Here is a 17,257-nt window from a genome sequence, read left to right on the forward strand (position 1 = left end):
TGCATGGTGAGAATTGACGAAAATGCATGGTCTGAGGCACAAGCAATGCAAGCGTCCTCATAATCCGGCGAAATAATATCATGACACAGCATATCAGCCATAGTCCGATAGTGAATATCATGCGTAACCATCTCAATGCATGTACGGACACGTAGTTCGGTTGCAAGATTTTCAAGCCCAGTAAGGGCTACGGATACAGAATTGAACAGACAGTTGCCATTTCCTGTTACATCAACTGGCATAAGGTTATCACCACCATATGTCTGTAGAATATCACGAGAATATGAATGCACCGAAAGTTGATTTTCATTGAACGGTGTAGAATGCAGACCATTTCGACATACTTTAGGACTTTCCACTGATACAGCATTCTTCAATTCCAGAAAACTGATTTTCGCACTTGCAGAAAATTTTTGCAAGATATTTTCGAAGAAACCTAGATTTAGACCTAAAAATGAAGCATAAAAATTTTTCAACTGGTAAGTTCAATTCTATAATTCCACATCAAATCTCAGGTGCACAACATCAATCATATCTCCAAAACAATTAAATCTTTTAAGATACATTAATAAAAAGGGTAATACAAAAATGTACATCAATTGAGTGAACAGGTGTGAAAATCAACAATGCAACAACTCAATAATTACCTCTTACTCGCTTCAAATGTGCACTGATGTTATAAATAGGAAATTCCATATCACCATCATCATTTGAGCTACCACAATCTGAACTATATACATGTTCAGTATCTGAAAATGCAAGTGGAACCATTTTAATAAAAGAAAATTAGTAAGTGTAACCTTAACCATTTTTTACAATGAAACTGAGGATATCCATAATCTTAATGTTTTAACAGGTGGAATCATTTTGAAAATAAAGCTGAGGATATATATAACCTTCACTAACACGAACTTCAAAGCTGCCCGTATTGACCCTGCCTATCACTCCTCAAGCTGCCCATATTGACCCTGCTTATTACTCCTCAAGCCGCCCGTATTGACCCTGCCTATCACTCCTCAAGCTGCCCGTATTGACCCTGCCTATTACTCCTCAAGCCGCCCGTATTGACCCTGCTTATTACTCCTCAAGCCGCCCGTATTGACCCTGCCTATCACTCCTCAAGCTGCCCGTATTGACCCTGCCTATTACTCCTCAAGCCGCCCGTATTGACCCTGCTTATTACTCCTCAAGCCGCCCGTATTGACCCTGCCTATTACTCCTCAAACCGCCCGTATTGACCCTGCCTATCACTCCTCAAGCCGCCCGTATTGACCCTGCTTATTACTCCTCAAGCCGCCCGTATTGACCCTGCCTATCACTCCTCAAACCGCCCGTATTGACCCTGCCTATTACTCCTCAAGCTGCCCGTATTGACCCTGCTTATTACTCCTCAAGCCGCCCGTATTGACCCTGCCTATCACTCCTCAAGCCGCCCGTATTGACCCTGCTTATTAATCCTCAAGCCGCCCGTATTGACCCTGCTTATTACTCCTCAAGCCGCTTGCATCCGCCCAGACTATTACTCAAGCCGCCCCAGATCTATTTTCAGATGCTGCACGAAAACGGTTATAGTGGGATTCAAAGCCAATAGCTTATAAACTAGACACCCGAGTCCTCAAAATACCGTACAGAAATCAACATCCTCCTATTACAATTACTCAAGTATTTCGAGTATGAACATGACAGGTCTTAGAGCTCACTTCAAATCCAAGTAAGTTTGGATGAATTGGGGGTGGGGGGGGGCCATAAGGACACCATTTTGGTGGCCCAGCTCATCAAATCTTATATCATAACACCAACTCGCAATGCATAAAAATAAACAGCAAATGAGCTATTCGGTATCGTGATGAACTTGGATTTTCCCTAAAATTAATTGACACTACATTGTGAAATTCCTCAGTGCTAATGGGTTAAAAATAATTACCTTCACCGATAATCGTAGTGGATTCTCCATCATCATTGCTAGCTGCTGGTGATGCCGTGACACCGATAAACGTAGGCTCTCGATCATCATTGCAAAAGTCTTGCTTTTCTGAAGGTTTCTCGATCACTGCTGCAGATGTTGCTGTGACGTTCTCTACAAAGACAAAAAGTCTGGTTTCAATTTAAGGCAATATATTTTAGAACATTAAACTGAGGATGATTTTTAGTGGAAATGTTTTGAAAATCAATCTGAGGACATTCATTATCTTGATGTTTAAACAAGTGGAAGCATTTTGACAGTCAAAATAAGGACGTGAAACTATTTTGATAAGCAACGGTCAAACTAAGGACTTGATACTTGAAGTTCGATAACGGGAACCTTTATGACAGTCAACAGTCAAACCCAGGACATGCATGTATACAAATACTAAAAAAATAAAGACATTCACCGATAATCATAGTGGATTCTCCATCATCATTGCTAGCCGCTGGTGATGCCGTGACACCGATAAACGTAGGCTCTCGATCATCATTGCAAAAGTCTTGCTTTTCTGAAGGTTTCTCCATCAATGCTGCAGATGTTGCTGTGACGTTTTCTAGAAAGACAAAAAGTCTGGTTTCAATTTAAGGCAATATATTTCATAACATTAAACTGATGATTTTTAGTGGAAATGTTTTGACAATCAAACTGAGGACATTCAATATCTCAATTTTAAGTAACTGGAAGCCTTTTGACAGTCTAAATAAGGACATGAACCCATACTGACAAGTAATGGTCAAACTGTGGACATACATAATCTTGAGGTTCGATAAGAGGAATATTCATAACAGTCAAACCCAGGACATACATGTATACAAATACTTAAAAAATAATTACCTTCACCGATAATTGTAGTGGATTCTCGATCATCATTGCTAGCTGCTGGTGATGCCGTGACACCGATAAACGTAGGCTCTCGATCATCATTGCAAAAGTCTTGCTTTTCTGAAGGTTTCTCGATCAATGCTGCAGATGTTGCTGTGACGTTTTCTAGAAAGACAAAAAGTCTGGTTTCAATTTAAGGCAAAATATTTTAGAACATTAAACTGATGATTTTTAGTGGAAATGTTTTGACAATCAAACTGAGGACATTCAATATCTCAATTTTAAGTAACTGGAAGCATTTTAACAGTAAAAATATGGACATGGAACCATTTTGATTGTCAAACTGAGGACAGGATGTTAAAACAAAGAAACTGGGTCAGTAAAACTAAAAATAAATAGTCACATTTGGACACATGTCATTTGATATATTACTACACTGTAATTACAATATAATCAAATATTCTAAAAAAATGTTGCCTTTTTGAAATGTGTGGGCACTTATATCATAGGCAGAAACTTTAACTTCAACGAGCTTAATAAATTTTGGTACTAATACCCAAATAATCAGGTCAGTTAATGTATAAACCATTGATGCATAAATTTATATGCATAAATTTTACGCAACCATTCAAAGTTCACTTTGCCTCAATGATTACATTTGATTATTCAAAGATCAATTCAAACTTAATTGGTATGCATTTTATATTCTAAAAAGCATTACAATACACTCCTTAAATGTGATGGAAGTATTAAAATTCGACAAATTCAATGAAACAGTCAACTGCTTTCAAATGTTTGCAATGATCTTGACCTTTTATGAACATTCTATAAAAAATGTGGAAGTAAACATTAAATGATCGCTCAAATGGTAAAAACCAACTAAAAATTATGCAAGTCAAGTCATGGAGGTAGGAAATGCTCAACTCGGCAAAACCAACCTCCAGTCTACTGATCGAAACACCATTGATTTGATAATCGACATATTCCGTCACAATAAATTACAGTAAAATCTTACAAACCACTAGAACACAAAGGACAACCAATCACCTTTTTAAATTTTAATCACCTTAGTTCGACCACTTGCAAGTTTTCTTTTTATCTCTCAAATCGAAACTAACAGAGCATAGTCTTGGTTTAGTGGCATTTAAAAAAGGAGTAATCAGTTGTCAATAGCTGATGATCAGTCAGAATACACTGTAAGCTAAAGATTATTAATGTTGCTGGCGAAGTATCAACAATAAAACAAGACAAATGAGCATTTGCCTTCTTTTATACTGCCAAATTTTAGCCTACCTGTATAAATATTTTCCTGGAATGAGGTCCAAGTATAAATATGAAGCTTCTATATAAATAACTTAGGTAACAGTACTAAAGTACAAACTACTAAAAGGATTTGTTAATTTATGATCCGTAATACTGGGCACAACATTTCCATTTGAATACAAGAGCCCCGACACGGTAGCTTTAAAAATTATGGCCCAAAGACCTGTCTTTCAATCAATTTCATATTCCAGATGAAGATTTAAAGGAACAGCTTCAGATAATTATGCATGATTGAAATTATATTTCTTTCAGCTGTCTAAACAGTGCAGCAAAATTTTGCGGATGGAATTTTATTTTCGTGCAAAACCATTGCAATACAGCCACGCAGGGGCTGGCGACAGCTTCGCTGCCGCTAAAAATCAAATATATTAAAGTCCCAGCTCCTGATTTACTCTGAAAAACCACTGGGTAACTTCAATTAAATGTGCGATAATGCCTAGTTTTTTTTTTTACAAATCTTCTGAAAGATGGTCCAAAATACAGCAAGCTGATAAGACACTAAAAGACTGGTAGGAAAACTGTTGTAATCTGTAAATATTTAACGATTTTAATAATTGATGTGAATACCTATATAGTAGTGAATTATAATTCACTACATTTCTTACCTGATTATCTTCCCAGGGATAGGAATCTAATCCATAGTCATACAGCAGCTCCTCATTGGCGTCTATGTTTCTAGTTGCGAAGAAACATATGACCGGTTCCCCAGTTCCTAATTGCAAGACTTTTGCTCTTATGTTCCTCTCTCCTTTTACTCCATGGTTAATTAACCATCCATATGACCCATTTTCTCTATGAGCATCTACACTAAATGACAAGACATTAGGTATTCATAAATCAAATTTTACATTCTATCATTAAAAAAAAGAAGTAAATTGAATCCTTAAAGCTGCAAAAAGAGCAAGACATGGGCTAGATAGTGATCCAATTAAAACAGAATATTGAAATGGGGAGAAAATTGACCTTTCTGATCTGATGATCTGTCTTGATGATGTTCAACAAAAATGTCTATATGCAAATATTGATATACTAATCATTCATTAACATGTCGATAACTGTACATAGTGTGAGACAGGCCACACACAAAAAAAAAAGAAAACAGAATGGCACTTCAACTGCTAACTCTAACCATTACTCATTTCATCCTATGTTGTTAAAATCATCATACCGCCTGTACAAATTAACTTCATTAAGTGCACGGTTCGAGCTTCATGCTCTTTGTGTAATGTATAAACTGAATTATCTTATGTTATTATGTACAAATATATGCTGAATAAACTACATTATATACAAAAAAAATTGCGCTTCAAAGAGTTAACAGCACAATTAGTGAAATACAATACATAGGCCCTACACATGACATAGTTTAGACACTTACCAGTAACCACGACCCTTGAATTTGAAAAAATAACGATAAACAGATGGATCGTTCTTCTCTCTTTCTAAGCCTTCTCTCTCATCAATCAATTCGCCCCGATGCTGGAGTAGAAAAGATTGATGCTCCCTCCTGACTGATGTTCTAACTCCACGCCCTAAAAATACATTTAATAAGACTAACTGAACACCTGTTCATCGAGTTACAATGAGATTTTTTGGTCGAGGAGCCAAGCCAAATAATCATATGCAATGACAGGGGGCACTGAGGGAGTTTAGATAGATATTTGAAAGGTTCAACCTAGAATATCCTGTCTGATATTTTCCAATGAAAACTCATATACCCAGAAGCCTGGAGAATCTCTTCCTTAAACCCCTTCTACATGATTGAAAATCATAGTGAAAGTTTCAGTGAGAAGTCAGTGTTTTCAATAAGAAATTAACAAGCCAGGTCCCTTTGAAAAACAGGAGGGTCCCCCTATGTCACAGTCCCTGAAACAAAAGCTGGTTTGAAAAACAGGCGGGTCCTTTACAAACAACAGACGGGTCTGGGACCTGGCTCTTATTGAAAACACTGGAAGTAACAAATATAAAATTCTTAGGCATAACTTACCTTTTCTCGGAAATTTATCGATGTAGTAACCAGGCGGATCACTTTCTGTCCACAGAATAGCTAGTTCATTCGGGGAATGGCGCTACAAATCATAATATAAACAATAAGAAAGGTGTATGCGCAGTAAACTTTGTCTCCGAAAGTGCAGCCATATGTCTGTGATTCTCCTCTTTTGGAGACGTCAACTAACTGCTAAAACCATAAAGCCTAAGTTAAAATACCATGAAAATGAAGTAGGCCTATAAAGGTGTGGTTTAAAAAAAGAATCAATACTAACCCTGCGTTTCATCGCATTTGTCTTCTCACTAAAATAAAAATAGAAAGGACTGAGAAATTCTGGTCGGCCTAAAAAATTGGTCAAGAATTGCATCCTTTAACGACATATTTCATGGCAGCCCCTGATGGCTACAATTTGAATCAAATTGACCCAAATGTAGATAGGATACAGGCAATAAAGGGATACCAAATCGTGAAACTCAATCACAAACTGGTTGTTGAATAGATTGGCTGTTATAAGACCAACCTTAAAGCAACTTAACTCGACACACATAACCCTACTTACTTATTGGATATTGTCATGATATTGCATTCAATAAAATAAACTAGGCCTAATTATTTCATTGAGGCAGCATTCGTCTAAGTCAATACGAAGTGGATATTTAACCGTATACGACAAAGTGTTTACTTCCGCTATTTTACCGTACATTACTATATATAATAATAAGTAACAATAAAATCATTTTATTGGGTTTAGGGGCTCTTGACCATTAATTTCACACCTATATTGTAGTAAGGCAGAGAAACTCCACCGTTGCACGGGCAGCGGTCCATTTTATCCCTAGGGATAGGATTAGGGTAAGGTGAGGTACTATCTAGTTAAAACATTCGGTTGGTTTTCAGCGAGCTTTACCGGCCCGAGTTCCATGTCTCGCTCTATCCACTCTATTTTCTCTAACTCTGTTCTCCACACTTTCATTGAATTTTCGGCGCTATTGCACTTTCATACCCCTCCCAAAAATGTTAATTTCTGTATATTATTAATCAGGGAGGTCTACAGAGTCAAAATAAATTACTTTTGCCAAAAAAAGATTTCCCAAGCCAAAATTATGATAATTTGGGGCCGATTTCCTCGATTCAAACTGACGGGTCGGCCATGCTTCCGCACTAATTACCACCTAAAAATATCAGAACATCTTTAAATCAATAGCTAAGTATGAAAATAATGCAAACATACGCCTCATTTTCAGAGATGGTTATGTTTGAAAACGTGGTTTTTGCAAAGTTTTAATGTCATGACATTTCAGTGGAGGGTTAGAAACTTTGATTGACATCCAATATGGCGTTGTTGACGTCGAGAATCAACGAATTTACACATGATTTAGGGCCCAAAATAACAAAATATTAACGTAGAAAAAGCAAGTTGTTTGGGTCAAAATTTTCTGATTTCTTTTTTTTCTGAAAGCAAGCGAGAAAGCAAACTGCTTGTATTCATTGTACAGTACTTATATAAGCTGCGCTGCTTGGGCAGTGCGCCAATAATCAATATTATTTATGCGTTGTACAAAATGTTTTTATTGATATAGGTACTCTGGTTCTGCACATTACCTATATCAATAGAAAACATTTTGTACAATGCATAAATTCAAGCATGGACACGATCCTCACTAGTTACTAAGCATGTACACTTCGCATCTTTTTTATACAAGTTCAAATCTATTTTCTCTATCTATTTTGTGGGATGAGTTGACTTCATGCTTAGATTTACAAATAACTTTAACTAAATACATTTTTCGAATATCCTTCAGTTCCAAATTGGTCAGCGATAATTTACGCAGACTAAGGATATTTGTGGGTCTATCCAGATAATAGTGCAGTTCTAACTGCTCAAACCCCTTGTTCCAAAGAACACTTTAAGGCTTCCTGTACCTGTTCGTAATCTAGCTTACGTAGTTCAGTTGAAAGTATATCAATGACATGTTCAAACTTAACAGAGTTTACATCGATTTGGATTTTTTTTGGATTTTTTTTCAGTAAATGAGCCAAGGCAAGTTCAGCCGAACAAATTACTGTCTGATTTACATTGCAATGTTGGTGAACTGATGCGCTCTCAAGGGAACAAGTGGAAGCTATCAGGGCCAGAGGGTATGGTGGTCTAGATCAATAAACATTTAAAAAATAGCGTGTTAAACAATGATGTAACAACACAGAATTACAAATGGTTGATAAGCTTGTGCGATGACTTGGTACCCGATGATAAGGAATATAAAATCATCTCGGAAGTTAGAAACAAATTCGGCCTCAGTTTGACAGACTCTATCAAAGACGGCCATGTGAACAAAGTGTGCATTAATATAGTCAACTCCGAGCAGTTGAGCAATGAATCAATCCAAAATTTCCTGCCCTACCCAATTACATCGTTATCATCAGTTGAAATTGCCAAGCAAAATGATGATCAAACTGCAGCAGTGGCAGTGAAGGCAAAAAAAGCCAAGTCGAAAAGTCCCAAACCAATAAATATGACAGATATTATGCGACATCGCCCGGACATCACTTGTCAGTTCATGTGTGCAGATCAGTATACAATGACCGATCATGAGGTTCGACAGCACTATATCATTCTAAAATTAGAAACAATGACGCATATTTGTCCGCAGTGCCGGTTTGCGACAACTGATTTGTGCAACTTCATCTGTCACCAATTGAATGGCCATGTGCAGGATGCATTGTTTGTTTGTCACAAGTGTAAAGCTCGACTGGTCAGCCACTTTCACCTGGCATTGCATTTAAGGAGCCTTTGCGCCTACGATCCATCCATCGGCCTGCAAAATTTGTGGAGTCAGCGGGTGACAGCAACAACTGTTGAATTGAAAAATACTCAACCAGCCATCAAACCTGTAGCGATAAGCATTCAGAAAAGTGGCTGTTTCCTATGCAAACGGCAGCATATAATTGGTAAATACATGTGCAGAAATTGCTCTTTCGCGACTTCATGCCCAAGACAGTTGGAAGATCATATGTTAAGCATACATCACAGTACGCACATTCATCATTGCCCCGTTTGTGGGTTTAATACAAAGAGCTACAATCAAATTGAAACGCATTTATTGAGGAAACACAGGGAAAGTTTTACTTAGCAGGATATGTCGTTTCCGCCTGTTCATCATGCTAACAATGGATTAATGCTCACTTGCGCTTTTTGTATTCTGAAGGTGCCGTTGAAGTTTTCGTCAACCTGTGATTTGAAAGAACACCTTGGCATGGTGCACATAAAAGAGAATTATTTCGAAAGACCATGGACGTGTGAAGATTGCCACTTCAAATGTGTCACAGAAACGTACATGAGAAAGCACTACATGGATGTTCATAAGAAAATAATTTCAGTTGGACAAGTCAATAGAAATGCATTGGAAACACTGAAACCAGTATTAGACCAGATGTTGCTTGTATGCACTGGTTTTTGTCAGCCTAAGAAATCAAATGATGATTGTTTCGCAAAATTTTCAGCTACTGCTAGCAGCTTGGAGAATGTCTCGGTATTAACTAATGATGAAGAGCCGATTTTTGTGAATACGTGCTGTGCAGAGACTATGTCTAGCACTACCAGCCTTGCAGAGAATGTTTCTGCCATTATGAGCCATACTTGTATTCACAATTGTCTTAAATTTAAGTGCCCCCTAGTTTGTCTCTTAACTGCTTCTCTTTAATCTGTTTTAGCGTGTAACTGTTTCTACGTTAATTTTCCTTTAGTTAGTATCATCTCTGATTACTTGAATTAGTCTCTTTGTCTCTGGATTGTATGTATCTCTCATAATTTCTGTATTATTCATTATTTCTGAAGATGACTATTAGGACATAGACGAAACGTTGAATAAACTACTAAAATTTTTGGACTTTTTCGTTATCATTGTGGGATTCTCTCTACATCGCTTCAGACGGATATAGTGTTTTATCAATCGTGATATCGGTTCTTTCCACTGTATTAAAATGGCAACGGTTGTCAACGAAATTATAAATGATGACGATTTTGACGATCTATTCTTTGATAGTGACGAATTGGTTCAGATCGATACGGAAATATTACGGGAATCCTCTGGATCAGGATCAACTAATTCGGCCGATTCTAGTGAGTGTTATTCCTTTTGAATCAATGAAATATCGGAATAGTTTCCACCTAATTGCAGGCACTTTATTCTTTCCTTTTCTTTTTCATATAGGTACTTCTCAGGCTCAGCTGACCAAAGACTGCGATCTGAACACGAGAAAACACACATACAGGTATTTTTTAAAATTTATTTTTATAATCAATACAATCCTTTTAGGTTATAAAATAATAAACGAATACAGAAAATAATATATAAACATAATATAAAAAATCCAGATAAGTACATGTTAAAATAATAATCATTATTATTATCTTCGCAGGAACACTATATATTTGGAAAAGGCTATGACTGAAGTGATTAACCATCGAGTATTTAAATTCAGTTCAAATGGAATGGCAGCAGTACATTATGGAAAATCGATCGATAAAATTTTGACTACAAATACGTCGCCGTCCAGACTTGGAATTGACCAGTGGTTTACATGTCCATTGTTTTAATTTGATAGTCACAGGGACAGTTTTTTTAACGTTTTTGTTCTTACGCCATTTTTGTAATTTGACACGACACATATTACAGATATATATCGGGTACTGTTCAGTATCATCATCAAAATCAATGTTGAACAACTCCTTCACATGGCTTTTGAAATTATTTTTATCGATAGGACGACGATCCGGAGGTTTCGCATTTTTTCCACACAATCGACAAACATCCATGACTAAAAACAAGAAAAGGTTAATTAAATGAGATTGCTGATGCTATTTAGGCAACTTGGTTTATATGGGGGACAATAATTTGTAGGCCTAATGTAAGCGTTATTAAGTAACATTATTATGTAGTAAATACACATTTTAAAGATCATACTTCGTGTATATGTTTGTGTCGTAACATAGCAACATGACGTCAGAAACGAAAGCTGCGCGAGTCTGGGCCGAAATATTTGACATCTTCAAGGCCCAAATAACGCTAAATTCGGAATCGGAACGAACTGGCAAAAACATATGTTTAACACATAAAAACAGACTTTAATCACAATATAAATACTTAATGTTCCGATACCGGGTTTTGGAGATATAGAAGAATGAAAATACATACCTTTTTGGACAAATTTTACGAGAAATTGTTGAATTTCAACCGATTTTCTAAAGAAAAATATGTGTATACAGAGCCACTTCCACGTTGTTCAATGAGCTGCAGTGCGCATGCGTAGTATCGATCGCAGAACATTTATCGGGCTAAAACTATTGCGGGTTGTTCTGCGACCGAATCAAAGTTGATGTTGACTGGTGTTCAGCTGGTAACACACACTCGATAAGCGTAGCTTACTGCTGTTGCGGTAACCTTTGATGTACGGACTGAATTGAATAGCCTACATCCGGCAATTAAAAGCGTCCGTATTCCATCTCATCACACTTCCCTGATAAATACAAGTTTCCGTTAGTCATTCCGGAGGTGATTTTAACGAAACGTGACCAGCTATCAACGTACAGGTGTAAGAAATGTTCGCACACAATGCGTCAGTTTAAACAGGTTGAAGAACATATGATTGATGCACACATGATGGATGCTAAACCTTATCGTTGCGCATTTTGTATGTGTGAAGAATCTTCTCCCGAACACTTATTGAAGGCGCATTTAAAGCTGAACCACTCTCCAGAAAAGGAAACAATCGTTCAGAATGAAGTCTATACAGAATGCTTAGGAAAAATTCAAGATACGATAAAGATGGTCGCGGGAACCAGAATCGCCATTCCTGGAGCTGAATTGTACTGCAATTTGTGTCAAGACAATGTGTTAAACTGCTGCAGTTTAAAAATCATGGAAAATCATTTTAAGGCTCAACATGATAACAAACAGTTTAATGTGACCATAAAATTCCCTATAATCAGGCATCCAACTACATATTATCCTCTTCGATATTGTAAAAAAAGGAAGAACTTAGCGAAACAATATTTAGCGCGAGAGGATGATTTCAACACCCCTCATCCGATGCCTGATTATCCCCGCATTGTTTATGTATCAGATAAGTACAAATGCCGCAATCACAGTCGAGTTGAAGACTGCAGCATTTTCCTGTGTCATCTGTGTGAATGTATTGAACTCTGCTTAAAGGAAGAAAAAAAGAAGCATCACATGTTAGTGGAGCACTTGATGAAGTCAGGTTTACGGCGTACAGTTAACAGACACCTGCGCATAGTCCATAGAAATTGCTCTAAAGAGGTGATTGTTGACGATGCAGCTGCACGACAGTTGAACAGTCAGGTTGAGGAACTATTCAATGACTGTAATGTTCGCCATGAGAGTTTACGCCTCGATAATGTACTTATAAAACAATCCGATTGTCAACCTCTACTACAGAAACTGAAGGCAGGTAAAGCAGATGACAATGTTTCGTTGTATGTTCCTGAACCCGATATTGATGATAATGGATCTGCTGATTCAGATGCTGAAACCCTTAAAAAGGGTGCTATAGAAGATAAAATATCAACATGTGAAGATGGTACGGATAAAGCATTTCCTAAAGAGTTGAAAAAACGTAGATTGTGTGATAACACACATGATCAACCGATCATTAAAAGTTGGCGAAAATCTGATTCCTGTTGCTCGAATATGAATATATCGATTGACGAACTTAGTCAAAATGATGCCAAACTCAAAATGCGTTGTGAAATTCCACTTATTGATATTACTAGTAAATTTATCCAGCTTCCTTCGTTGCCTCAATGAGACCCTTCTGCACAAAGTGAACAGGTGCCTTATTCCTGCTTTTGATTTGCTAGATCCTGTGCATATACCTTTTTATACCACTAGCCACTATAGCTCAGTTGAATCATTTGTTACCTGCATGGGCCAATCCAGGGGTATTTCCAGGTGGCATTTGAAGGAAAAAAAGAGCATTTCTACATTTAAAGTGTACCTGTATTACAATGAGGTCCACGATCCATGCCTTGGTAGCACCAACAATTGGTAGCACCAAGAATGTAGATGACATTTTCTATTAGCAGATGAATCTCAATGGCATTCTACATGGCTGGACTGGCAGCCATCATTGATTCCAAAAATGTAAATTTCGGCCCATCATGGTAGATGTACTTTAGAACATTGATTTTTCACATGAGAATGGTAAATGATGGTGTATGTATCCATGGTCATCCCCAGGATTTTTTTTTGGGGGGAGTTCGTTTTTAGGAATAGAGGGAGTTTGGGGGTCCTCCCCCAGAAAATGTTTGAAAATTTCGTGCAAGCTGGGGCATTCTGGTGCAATCTGAGACTGATAAGTAGACTGGTATCCCTTTTACTTTGCATGTATCGATTTTATTTTGCTAATTTAGCAAATGCAGACTGTGTGCCGACGTTCATCGACATTTGAAAATACAAAAAGGGGGTCCCCTCTAGGGATGCCCATGGTATCTAAATCTATTTTATAATGTCCAAGATTGTTGACTGGCAGCAATCTTTGATTCCCAAAATGTTCATTTTGGCCTGCAGCTGTGAATGTAATCTATGAAGAACATTGATCACATCAGAATATTAGATGATATTACATAACGTTAGATGAATCTATGTCATAATGCCCACCAAGATGGTGGACTGGTGGCCATCTTGGATTCGAAAATCGTGCATTTTGGCCTACAACAATGAATTTTTTATGTAGAGCATTGATATTCCACTTGAGAGTGTTAGATGATATCATGTATTAGTTATTTTTTTAAGGTCAGCATGTCTTTAGAGATGGCTGACTGGTGGCCATCTTAGATTCTGAAACTGTACTTGTTAGTCTGACTACTGTGAATTAATTTTCAGAATTGACATAATACCTTTGCGCCATGTATTGCAAAAACGTATTTCAGCTACATTGCACAAACATTTGTTTTGAAATATATTTTCTATTTATGGGAATAGAGATATCCAGGGAATACATGTGGCCCATTCCACCCGTTGATGTTGCACTCTTAAGGCCACCTGGTATGTAAGTTCCGATGGGCTATTGCATTTACTGTTGATCCAAATTGTTCATTTATCTGTAAACGATCAAGTTTTCTTGTTTGGAAATTCTTGAAATGATTTTATGTATAGTCTTGATATCTGATTATGAATATCTTATACAATACTTATACGTATTTACCATCTCTAGCCTGAATGGAATCAAAACGGCTGCCTTTTGGCCATCATTGTTCGGCAAAACCAGGGAAAATATCATGAGGAAAATATCATTTTTTAACTATATAACTTAAAGGCCTGATATTGATGATTGTTAGCGCTGTCATTGTCGTAAGACATCTTTTTAAGTAACCTTTGTTAATTTGTCAATACAAATGTATGTTCCCAATAAGGATTACACGTAAGGTGAATGACTAGGCGAGGTTGCCTAGTTATTAGGAATTGGGTGTATTCTCATTAACATTCATGCATTTCTAATTATCAAATGTATCATGTATTCTCAATGTACATAGATGCAATTAATCTGTACTGTTTTGTCATTTAACTATTGGGACAATTCGAAACCTGTATGGATTGAGATAACAAGATGAGGAGACCGCTTTTATGATGAAACATTCGCTTGTAAGGCAATTGGTTTTAAAGGGTTAGAGCTAAGAAAAAAATCCACTAGCATTCTTAGCTCTTGCGTATAAAATTGGCATGACCTCGATAGGCGGCGTCGTCTCTACGAGCGGGATATACGGGGAATTCCAGCGCTACTAAAATAATTATGGGAAAGCCATAAATGGTGAACGTTTCATTGGACTAGGTGCCGTATGTGTGAATTTTTAAATGCTCATTGCTGATAAGAATATCATTATTTCATATATCGCCATAGGTATTGTAACATTTTAATGCCCGGTGATTGTGTTGATTGAGATTGAAGTGAAGCAAACGTTTACTACACAAGGCCTCCACGTGTGCGGGAGTGCTTAACATTAGACTGTTGCACACACAAACACACGCTCATACAGACTACTATATGGTGATGCTGTAACGCAGCTTGGTACATGCATGTTTGGTATGATAACAGGCTGAATAATCGTCGTAGCAGAAGATGAGCGCTGTGTTTTCATTTTTGATAGAATTTGTAATAAATTGTAATTTCTTGTGACCTGAAAATACCAAGCAGCAAACTATAGGTATAGGTCAAGGTCTGAATATTGTAGTGGTAAATTCTAGGATTTAAAACGATTTCATACTACGCCCCGGCGGCCATACATTGTAAGAGGTTTCGTTTCCAAGACTCATTATTCAGCCACCCTCTGATATGTGACATCGTATGAATTTTATTTGAATATTTTTTCATATTGTGAAAAATATTTTTTCGAAAATATAAAATAGTCTCCCTGCCGCCCCTACCTGTACCCTACGAATTTTTGGACGTGGACCATAAACAAATGTTTATCTTTGGTCTTATTTGACTACAAAATAATTCTTTAAGAAAGATAAAATATAATATAAACTTCTAGAACTTTGAAGTCACGAATTAAAAAGATATTTCAAGCAATGCCCTTACTCCAAACAACCTCTAGCTTTCAAGGTAAACCACACTTTGCCCATGGACAATTTATTTAAAAATCATGATCAGCCTAACAATAACAGACCGGGCAGTTATAGGAATGAACTGAAAACAAGTTATAATTCGATCTTAGCATAACACAGAAAATGTATATGTACATATATGAGAAACACACCGAATTCCACATAATAAGTATTGTTAATACTGGTAACATTGAATATCATTGTTATACTAATGGGAAGTCAAGTCTAGCATCAGCAGTTAGCCAGTTACACTGTTGTTTCTCCTTCATGACTTCTATCAAAACCTAAAAAGATACACATTGAATAAAGTTCATGCATCTAAGAATTTGCCCTAGCATTTATCAATTCATTTTGGCATAAAATACTCATTGAAATATGTTATCATTATAGTCCCATTGATGCACGTGCACAGTCTTATTACAGAAATTTCCAAGAAACACTTAAAACAAGTTACAGACTAGTGAATCTGAAAATGATCCTTTACAACTCTTCGGTCAGTACAAGTGTACAAGGGGCGGCCATGCCAAACAGGGATCCTCGTTGATGTCCTTGGTCCGTTCGTGAGATATACGTTCTTAGATGATTTACATTAGATTATATTAGATAAGTTCTCATGCAACCTTGATGACTGCTGATCTCAGAGTCATGATATCTGCAAATAAGCAAATCAATGAACTTCTCAGTTACAGCAAGCTGGAGACAAAACTCTCCTGGCTTTGTCAACATAATCAATCTAAACAACAAGTGATTACAAAGAAGAAACTGTTAAGATTGTAATCTGATAACTCGAGCAGCTTTCCTATCTGCAGGTAAAATATTGTGTTCAAGGTAATCGTAAACTGATTTAAGGTGTGGATCACATTTTTGGGGTAGTCGAAACTGTTGTACATCATACGGAAGAATAAGATTCATATAATCACGAATGATTTTCTGTTTGATTATTTTCAATATTCGGTTGAATTCTTGTTGCTGTGGAATGTGCTTGGCCATCAGTTCCTCTATCTCCGTAATCAAGGGTTCAGGTTTTCTGATAAACTCAGGAGTTATCAGACCTAACTTCTTCCTCGATACCTTGATTCCTTACTTCCGAACAATGGGTCCACCTGCAAATTAGTTTTTCGGTAAATTCAAACTGAAAGGTAAAATTGGTTTCTCACGGATTTCTGCTCTGTCTGGCTGATCCACTCCGCAATTTCCTTCTGGACTCTGATCACTCCCCGGAATCTCCGTGAGAACGCTTTGTCGATTAGTATTCTGAACTTTTCCTGAAACAATAGGATTGACCTGTATCTGTTGTTCTCTAGTGACAGGTCTCTCTGTAGGCATAGCTTTGAAAGGATAAGCCTTTCCAACATCCTGTAATGAAAATGTATTTGGTGTTATCTTGTCAAATTCATCATCGTCAACTTGTGCCGACCTCAGAAAATCTGCCAAAACTAAATCCGATCTCTTGCAATATGCTAAATCAAAATTATAAAACGATAGGCATTCAAGCAACTTCTGAAGTCTCAAAGTTGGTGGGTGTTTTCT

At 37.1% G+C, this 17,257-nt stretch overlaps 2 protein-coding genes across 4 annotated transcripts in view; one reads left to right on the forward strand and one right to left on the reverse strand.

Moving 5' to 3' along the window:
- Window positions 1–17,257, forward strand: part of LOC141898392 (uncharacterized) — a 141,766-nt gene that overhangs the window by 79,196 nt on the left and 45,313 nt on the right. Inside the window, exons 3-4 of one of the 3 annotated variants that reach the window (XR_012618551.1) lie at window positions 10,145–10,221; window positions 10,313–10,364. The exons of 1 other annotated variant lie outside the window; for it this stretch is intronic. The gene's annotated coding sequence lies outside the window, so the exon portion shown is untranslated. Of the gene's footprint in view, window positions 1–9,307; window positions 9,768–10,144; window positions 10,222–10,312; window positions 10,365–17,257 lie in introns of those variants that run through there. One more of the 3 variants, XR_012618549.1, reaches the window with a different exon arrangement.
- On the reverse strand, window positions 524–2,339 carry LOC141900797 (uncharacterized). Its single transcript, XM_074787836.1, has 4 exons — window positions 2,282–2,339; window positions 1,925–2,077; window positions 648–749; window positions 524–552 (listed from the first exon to the last, which is right to left on the reverse strand). The coding sequence occupies exons 1-4, from the start codon at window positions 2,337–2,339 to the stop codon at window positions 530–532; spliced, it is 336 nt and encodes a 111-aa protein (XP_074643937.1). The 3' UTR covers window positions 524–529.

The sequence above is a fragment of the Tubulanus polymorphus genome, chromosome 2 (assembly GCF_964204645.1).
Source record: "Tubulanus polymorphus chromosome 2, tnTubPoly1.2, whole genome shotgun sequence".
Lineage (NCBI taxonomy): Eukaryota > Metazoa > Nemertea > Palaeonemertea > Tubulaniformes > Tubulanidae > Tubulanus > Tubulanus polymorphus.